Source organism: Danio aesculapii, chromosome 2 (assembly GCF_903798145.1).
Source record: "Danio aesculapii chromosome 2, fDanAes4.1, whole genome shotgun sequence".
Classification (NCBI taxonomy): Eukaryota; Metazoa; Chordata; class Actinopteri; order Cypriniformes; family Danionidae; genus Danio; species Danio aesculapii.
In genome coordinates, this window is record NC_079436.1 from 30,636,328 (window position 1) to 30,646,545 (window position 10,218).

The following is a 10,218-nucleotide window of genomic DNA, read 5'->3' on the forward strand; positions in this document are numbered from 1 at the left end:
ATTTCTTAACTCCTAATGTTGCTAGTTAACACACTCAATGCATTTTTAACACATACCATAATTTCTAAAATATCAGCTTTTACCAAATGGCTGATATGTCGGTTTTTGGTAAAAGTAACGGAATGTATACATATACTATGAAAATCTGAAAAAATATGAAGTGTAAGACCAGTTTATTTAAAAACATAATCAAAACAAAACATTTTTGAATACTAAATCATCTTTATTTTTTGAAGTATGCCATTTCAGATTCTCATTTAACATGCTTCCTTTTTTTTTTGTTTACAATAAAACCAAAATCAAGTGTAGTAGCGCAACAGGATTATGTTTCTTTGATTGTTTTTGCAAACCAACAATGCTGTGTGTGTAAACCATTATTTAAAACATTTTATTTAAAGTCATTCTTTAACAGTCATTATTCAAAATATGGTCAGCCAGTTGGTAGAGCAGGCAGTTTAAGCTATTATGTTAATGATAGTCACAATTAATTATTGTTGTGTGCTGACACTCCTGTTGATGTGAAACATGTCTAGTTAACGTGAATCATGGGATTGGTCAGTCTAGTGTCTTTGAGTGCATGCAGACCATGAGAACTACTAACAACATCGTGTTTCCACCACACGCCACTCCCGGTCTCTCGAGGACTTACATCATTTGTGGCTCACAGTCAGGCTGGTGCTCAGGACAGCGCGCGGCTTCAGGTTCAACGTGACTCTCCACGCTGCCTTGAACCGCGCAGCTCACATTCTTTTGGACGATAAAAGCGCACCAGTTTCTGTACAAATCACAAAAGAAGAAACAGAATATCTGTGGTTGTCGCGCCAGTGCAATAAGCATAACTAAATATGTATATTAAAACAGAAATATCTAAAACAGCATAAGAATATAATGCTTTTTTATGGTTGCAAAAAGTCTAACAAATATTCCAAACCACGTTTTTATCACTGACTTCTGACAGCAAGTAGTTTGTTTTATTATCTTCTTTTTTAATGAAAGCAAATTCGTTTACAACTGTGAAAACAACCATTGATATATTCGCCCACGGTGGAGAAGAAAGTTCAATAAATAAATCGATTGACCTCTTGTTACTTGTTGCTTTAGCGATTAAACAACATGGGAACAATATAATAGCATTAAAATGTCATTCCGGGAGATTGCTTTGAGTTAAATAACTTGTCATTTGTGTGCTCGCAGATTTGTTGTAAACTTTCAAATAATTACTTTAGCTACTCACTTGTTTCGATGCCTGTGAACGGCTCCTGAATACGCATTGCCCTGGAACAGACTTGACGGGTATCCTTGAGTGAGAGAAAAGCTTATGATGAATAAAACTAATAACTTTGCTCCAAAGAATTGGGTCTGGTAATTCATTCTCTAAAACAAAACGAATAGCTGAACAGTGTCAGCGCGAGGAGAGTTGAGCAGTGTTTCAACCTCTGGAGGCCAGAGAATAAAGAGAGCTCACTGCAAAGTTTGACTAAATTCGACGAAGTCCAAAAAACTGAAGGTGGACTCTAGTCTGCAGGGGTTCAATTCGCCGCCTATCCGAAAGAAGGGGGTAGATGGGGGTAGGGGAAGTCATCAAAAAAACAATAGCGCCCCAGCACAACCCACCAAGCGTGTTTTAAATGAACGCAAGTTCTGAGCCCAATTGGAAACATCTGCTTTTATCTCTGTTACAGGAAACTATTACTTGGTGTTCACGCTGGCTAGTCAAACACATCGAATAAATCAAAAGAAATGCCTTCCGTTCCATTTGTTTACACAATGGGGACAATACATTATACATAAGCAATCTCAGTGCAGTTTGTGTTTTATAACAGTCTAATAATAATCATCTATTTGTCTGCATCAAAGATTAAAAATAAAACGACGATCAACTCATTTTAAAGCAATATCATAGATAGATAGATAGATAGATAGATAGATAGATAGATAGATAGATAGATAGATAGATAGATAGATAGATAGATAGATAGATGGATGGATGGATGGATGGATGGATGGATGGATGGATGGATGGATGGATGGATGGATAGATAGATAGATAGATGAACAGGTGGGTGGTGGGTTGGTTGGATGGACGGACAGACGGATGGATGGACAACCAGATAGATGGATGAATAGATGGACAGACAACCAGAAAGATGGATGGATGGATGGATGGATGGACGAACAACCAGATTGATGGATGGATGGACAACCAGATAGATAGATAGATAGATAGATAGATAGATAGATAGATAGATAGATAGATAGATAGATAGATAGATAGATAGATAGATAGATAGATAGATAGATAGATAGATAGATAGATAGATAGATAGATGAACATGTGGGTGGGTGGGTTGGTTGGATGGACGGACAGACGGATGGATGGACAACCAGATAGATGGATGAATAGATGGACAGACAACCATAAAGATGGATGGATGGCTGGATGGATGGATGGATGGACGGACAACCAGATTGATAGATAGATGGATGGGTGGACAACCAGATAGATAGATAGATAGATAGATAGATAGATAGATGGATGGATGGATGGATGGATGGATGGATGGATGGATGGATGGATAGATAGATGAACAGGTGGGTGGTGGGTTGGTTGGATGGACGGACAGACGGATGGATGGACAACCAGATAGATGGATGAATAGATGGACAGACAACCAGAAAGATGGATGGATGGCTGGATGGATGGATGGATGGACGGACAACCAGATTGATAGATAGATGGATGGGTGGACAACCAGATAGATAGATAGATAGATAGATAGATAGATAGATAGATAGATAGATGGATGGATGGATGGATGGATGGATGGATGGATGGATGGATGGATGGATGGATGGATAGATAGATGAACAGGTGGGTGGTGGGTTGGTTGGATGGACGGACAGACGGATGGATGGACAACCAGATAGATGGATGAATAGATGGACAGACAACCAGAAAGATGGATGGATGGATGGATGGATGGACGAACAACCAGATTGATGGATGGATGGACAACCAGATAGATAGATAGATAGATAGATAGATAGATAGATAGATAGATAGATAGATAGATAGATAGATAGATAGATAGATAGATAGATAGATAGATAGATAGATAGATAGATAGATAGATAGATAGATAGATAGATAGATAGATAGATAGACATGTGGGTGGGTGGGTTGGTTGGATGGACGGACAGACGGATGGATGGACAACCAGATAGATGGATGAATAGATGGACAGACAACCAGAAAGATGGATGGATGGATGGATGGATGGACGAACAACCAGATTGATGGATGGATGGACAACCAGATAGATAGATAGATAGATAGATAGATAGATAGATAGATAGATAGATAGATAGATAGATAGATAGATAGATAGATAGATAGATAGATAGATAGATAGATAGATAGATAGATAGATAGATAGATAGATAGATAGACATGTGGGTGGGTGGGTTGGTTGGATGGACGGACAGACGGATGGATGGACAACCAGATAGATGGATGAATAGATGGACAGACAACCATAAAGATGGATGGATGGCTGGATGGATGGATGGATGGACGGACAACCAGATTGATAGATAGATGGATGGGTGGACAACCAGATAGATAGATAGATAGATAGATAGATAGATAGATAGATAGATAGATAGATAGATAGATAGATAGATAGATAGATAGATAGATAGATAGATAGATAGATAGATAGATAGATAGATAGATAGATAGATAGATAGATAGATAGATAGATAGATGAAAAACACACACACACACACAGAGAGATACGCACAGAATCACACACAGAGGATGGTCTTGGGTGGAGAATGTTTATTTTAATTTCTTTATGACTTAAGCACTAACACTGAAAAACATAACTTTTCATGACCTCATGGAGCAGTGTGAGGGTGTGTGCTAAGTTTGAGTACATGATGCGAGACATGAGAGATGTGTGCGATAAGAGGATTTTCTTTGTCGTAATAACTAAAACAATAGTCAACTAGTTAGATGAACATGTAAAGTGAGTATAAATACAGCAGTTGAACAGGCTGACTCATTTTCTAAAACTAACTTCAGAGCCTCAAACAGTTGCATAAGGTAGCCTACTCATGAACTGACTGACTGGCATTGTGTATTGAAGATGCATCACACTCCTGAAAAAGAAAATCAAGTATTTCACTGTCAAATCAAGTAGGCACGGTGAAAGGAGATGACAAACTCAACCAATATACATGATTAAATCACTGAAGATGCAATTAATTAGTCTGTTCTGAGTGAATGTTAATGAGGTAATTACCACAAAATGGGATTAAACAAACACAACAAATCACAGTTATTCGTCGAGATGTGGCATTCTTGTTGGTTTTTGTTGTTGTGTGTTTATGCTCCAGCAGAGGGCAGTGGACACCCATGAAACATTCAATTTACAACGTCATAAAACACTCAGCGTGGAGCGTCTAGGCTTACGAAATCAAGCTGTTGCGTCTCTTATATTGCGTATCAGAAATCCACTCAACAATGCATGTTTGATGCTACAGACCTCCTCCAGAACCTTTTTGTTAAATAAACAAATGCCAATAGGTTATATGATTTTTACATCATCCATCTGAAAAACAAACACATCTTAAAATAAAATACATGTGACAATTTTAGCTCATTTGTCAGTGACTTGAGAGGTTTTCATTGATCACAACTGTTAGTAGGTAGAATTTTGAAATGCTCAGAATCAGATTGCAGGTATTCACATGAAGGAATGAGGTATTATTCTTTATCCTGAAAAAAGATGTATAGATTAATGTGGTTTGAGCTTCTGGATATATAGGGTGAATTTTAACAATAAATAAATAAGCAAGTTAGTTAAAAAGCAATCTAATGGTTAGAATATATCTTAATACATCTTAAATAATCTAGATTGTGTTATGCACTAAACATTTTCATCATTTCATTTTTATTAAGTAACAGTGTAATTTACAGGCAACAAGTTTTATATTCAACAAGGTTTAGGCCTATCATTATATCAAATATATATATATATATATATATATATATATATATATATATATATATATATATATATATATATATATATATATATATATATATATATATATATATATTTAATATAATATCATATTAAATTCACATAACCTAAACATACATACTTTTTACACAAAATAGTTTATGCCAATGGGCTATATGCATGTGGACTATTAATTTTTAGTCAGCCAGCCTCAGGGCTTCCGGCTAATTGTCATCCCATACAAAATTGCTGCGTTTAAAATCTGATTTCTTTTAAAAAACAGTGATCTTCACTACCTGGATGAGATACGATATAAAGTGGGTATCAGACCAAACAAGAAGCACTGCATTAAATTATATTTTTCCGTGCAATGTCTTTAAACTATGGGAATTCATTTTACACCAGTATTTTCAATGGAATTTTTGCGCTAGCCTGCTGCTAATGGCGGCACCTGTGTTTAAACTGTCTTTCGTCTCTTTTTACACTTTAACATCCAAATGGATGCTGAAATCTATTTTACTGATTTTATTTGTATTACATTACAACATTGATGCTGCCAAACGAACCTTATGAAATTGAAAATAGTTATATAAAGCTCTCACCAGAAGTTCATCATGGCTGAAAAACACTAGCTGTGCATATAGCCCATTGTCAATGTTTCATTTTGGATTAAATGTTTGGAGCCATGATAAATCTGAAATGCTTTGCATTCTCTTTAGCCTTCAGAACTCAGTAGGGCCCACAGGCAACTAAAACTGCCAGAGGCTCATTTTTCATCTGCACATGTTTTCTTTTGAGGGTTAATAAATATAGATAGCTTAAAAAACAAGTAGACATTAGGTGTAGCATTTGACAGCTCAGTAACTGGCTAACTCGTCAGGTGTTTAATTCAAGATGTCATCTCAGGTTGTTTACTCTGCCACCTCTTTCATAAAATATTAATATAATAAAAATAACTTCAATGCAGCAATATATATCTGGCCAAACTGACGCTTATGATGGATTATAAAAGGCTTCCACGTGTGACTAAGCTGTGTTCGTCCCACTGGAACAAAACGCTTCTATTTGAGGGCGACTGTCCAATTTGTGTGCGATCAGGTTGTACAGGAGCGGATGGCAGCGAGTGAAGCACCTCTGGCCCGCGTGCAGCTGCAGACAGTGTATGTCACGCTGAAGAAAGTGAGCTGAGCTCGGTGTAATTGGCGGGTGTGATCACTGCTCCACACACACTCACCGCAGCACAATGCCGCTGTCCTGACAGAGAAGGTGAGTCACCGCGCGCGGCTGCTCCATCCCTGCCAGCACTCGGCGCCACAGATTGGCCCACAGACCGACCGAGCTCGCACACTTCTGCGGCACCAGCCTGTGCCCACACCGTCACCTCGACGTGTTTTTTTGTTCCGCGCCCTCTTTGTCTTTAGTCTCTGTTGTTTGTGTGAAAATCCTCCTCACAGCACTACGCCTCCTCTCAGGCAGGCGGGTGTCAACGGGAGGCGCTGAGACGGAGACTCTCATGCTGTTTATGGCTAGGTAATGGATAGCGTCTCCCTCCATGCGAACAAAGGCCAGAAAGCAGCTCCGTGTTCTTTGGGGTTTTGCTCTGTCTTTGTGGAGCGTGAGGGATTCATCTAGCTACTTTAATTAGGATAAAATGCGGTGTTTTTTAAGCAGAAAAAGCTGCCTGGATGTGCTAAGTTGAATCTAATTAGCAGTACACTCCAGGTAACCTTTCTGGTCTCTCGGAGGAAGTAATGTAGCCTAATCGCTTGAGAAGACTTTTCCAAATTTGAAATGTGATTGTATGTACACTCACACACACATACTTGTACATATATTTATTTGGACTTTTCATTGAGGTAGTGATTTTTATACTTTTCGAACTTTATATTCGATTTCTCTACCCAAACCCTACCCCTCACAGAAAACAATCTGCATTGTTTACTTTTTCAAAATACATGATTCTGTCTGATTTATGGGACATTTTTCTTATGGGGACCAAATACATGTCCCCGCAAAGTCTAAATGTACTGGTATTGCTATATTATTGTGTGGGTATTTGGTCTTTATATATAATGTAAGAAAAGCACACAGAAACACACACACACTGCTTTGGAGAACTAAGAAAGAGTTTCTTCATCATTCTCTCCCTCACACCAGCCAAACAGACATACAGATGATTGTAATTTATTGGCTCTAAAATGTTAATATGGCCATAAGCCTTACTCATGAATTCTTGATAAGGGCCATGGCGGCCCTGTCACCTAAAATGTTAATGAGGTGAGATTACATTGGGGCGGGAAGGTCCCTGTCAGCAACTGAACAAATAGCACAGATGAGCTGAATTTATAAGACTTTCTGACTAGAACTAGACATGCAAAGGGCACCGGCATCTACTCAGGTTGAGCCAAAATGATGGAGAATGGAGATAATGAATTGCACCGGAAGCATTTGCACAAGGATAATGAATCATTTGTTTAATGTAATGTTGTTATTTTTCAAGTCTTTTGCTCCACCTACATGTCTGAAATGGGTCACGACTTACATTCAATTAATCTTCTGCTGTCGGATGTAGTGTGTGAACGTCATCTCGCGTGTGTCGTGAGGTCTACGTCATCATAGTCTTGACAGTTCTCTTCTTATATGTTATCCCCATCTCTTGAGGGTCTTTTCAAGAATGACGTCCAGGAAATGTGTTTTGTTGATTATTCAAATGATTATATTTCAAATGTTCCAGTTCGGTGAACTTCACAAATCCATCATCAATTGTTTTAAGCCTCCCACGCGCTTTCACAGCACTCGCAGTTGTCACTCCTCCATGTCTTTAGCACTTTCTTCTCTGAAGGCATTCGTTACCTTATATGTATCCTGCTGAAATAAATAGCTTTGATTTCATTAGCTATGATTCAGCTAGATTGCTTGAACGCATTGAGCTGACCTGTTCGAACATTCCTCATGTTTTCAAAAGACTTGACTCGGGTGTCAAAAACAGAATTAATGAAATCAACTTTTGTGTGGTGCTTTCAGAAGTTGGATAAAGGGATAACCTTGAGCGCCAGCATGACGTGACTTTGCTCTCCTCTTTTGCTGCAATTAAGTGGAAGTCTTTGAAAGAAGCTGCAATCCTTCATACTCAAATACCACCCCGCCATCTGTCTGTTTAATCAAATATCTAAGTAAATGTGTGCAGATGAATCGAGCTTTGAGTGAGAAGCATGTGCAAGGCCTTGGAGGACTGGGATGCATTCTGGTCAGGCAGAAGATCAGGTGTAGGCTAAGCTCAGGTGCAGCTTTAAGGCTTCCATGAACCCACTGTGAAGTTCATTTGGAAGAGTAAAAAGTAGTTTGAAATACTTGAGCAGGATTGCACCATTAATGAGACTGGTATTTAAATGAAAATCCTTTACTTTGCTCTCAAGAACAATATAGTGTAAATATGCAAAGAAATGACAGCAGCTCTGCAATTCAAACTCCAATCAGTGTTTGTACACATTGATTACTGTAATAAAAGCAGCTTTACATTATTGCATATTAAATACACTCTCAGTTTTGTATTAAAAAGGACTACCTAACAATTGTTCTACTATAAATCAGTTCTTTTAAACATTTACTTAATTGTAAAGAAGTTTGCTAGTATGTTATTGATTGAAGTTGTTTACAAGCCACAGCACAAAAAAAAGAAATTGACAAGCTGCTTTGAACTCTAATTTCACAAAAGATTATTTGATTCCACTTTAAGCATATCATGATTTTTACACTTAAAGGTGAAAAGAGTGTGTCAATTTACACAGAGGGTTATTAAACGGTGCAAATGTACATGACATGATGACTATATTGAGTCAGAACAATAGATCCCTGTGGAGCTATTCACCCAAGATGTGATCAATCACAGCACATGGTTTTTTGACAACCAGTGTGTTTCCCTCCTATTGACCTATGATAAAATGGACCTTCAGATAGATTTTGGCTGCATTCCAGTTTAATTTTTATACCAGTCATGCTATCTTCCCTCCATCTTGTTCACTTGGATGTACATCATTGATTACATCACATAAGTGTCCATTACTGGTGTAACATCTGAATGGGTTTAAATGGAATGCCTTAAACCAGAGATGCCCAAACTAGGGCCAGCGTGCCAAAGTTGGCCCATGGTAACCTTTGATTTGGCCCATAACTCCATCTATGAAGAGAGGTAGAATGATGGAGACGGTTAGCTACAAAAAAATTAAATGTTTCAGTTAAATGTTGGAAATAAAAAAATTTTTTAGGTCTTAAAATGTAAATACTGTTACTTGACAGATAGAGGACAATGCTCAAGACATTGTGTTTCAAATGGGATTGTTTTTATTTTAAGAAGTTCACTGTAAAATGTATGTATGTGTATGTATACAATTTTTAAGTATTAATACATTAAGAATTTACCATGGCAATTTTAATTTAATACAGTTTGTATCGGTCAAAATCAAGGGTATGTCATGTAAACGACTCTCGTTCAATGGATAAAGTGGAACGCAAGTTAAAATAGCAGGAGGGATTTCCCTGAAGGAACAATTGAAGGAAAGTTTGCTAGTGCAAGTCTAAAAGTGGACTGGAACCCAACCTTGCCCAGGTGAGACTGGTGGCGCTATTGCACGGAAAGCTGTTTTGAAAACCAGTGTAGGCACAGAACAAGAGAATTTAGGAAAAGAATAGATCTCATGTGTTGGTAACTCTGGTGTGTGAGAACAAAGAACATTTTGATAAAGGTGACTACAAAAACAACAATGAGAAAAATGAATTTTTCAAGTGGAAGTAGGTTACAGTATGAAAATATACTTCTAATATTAAATATTAATGCTTTGTTGTTGTTTTCTGCTGTTGTGTATAATGGATATATTGGTACCCTAAAGAGAGGCCATTCTAAATATTCACAAAGCGACATTTACAGCCAGGATAATGTCTGAAATCTTTTCTAAGCACTTTGTTTGCCCACATTACCATGTGGTTTCTGACAGTGGAGACCGTTATTAGGAGAGTTCGATCAATAATACATGCTAAACACCATCTAATGCTCCATGGAGACAGACACCATTTGTACATCTTGTGGCCAGCATCCAAAGTTAGAAACAACGAATGAAGGAAGGATGATGGGAAAGGCGCTGAGGTAAAGCGTGCTTGACTTGTTCCTCCAACAAGCAACAGGTTACAGCCC

The 10,218-nt window shown here is 37.9% G+C and overlaps 1 protein-coding gene across 1 annotated transcript in view; it reads right to left on the reverse strand.

Moving 5' to 3' along the window:
* The window catches only part of emilin2a (elastin microfibril interfacer 2a), a 28,638-nt gene extending 27,093 nt beyond the window's left edge, over window positions 1-1,545 (reverse strand). The window contains exons 1-2 of the mRNA XM_056477100.1: window positions 1,235-1,545; window positions 650-775 (exon numbers count right to left, since the gene is read on the reverse strand). Of these exons, the coding sequence (XP_056333075.1) occupies window positions 650-775; window positions 1,235-1,371 (263 nt within the window). The 5' untranslated portion in view covers window positions 1,372-1,545. The remainder of the gene's footprint in view (window positions 1-649; window positions 776-1,234) is intronic.
* Window positions 1,546-10,218: the final 8,673 nt, after the last annotated feature.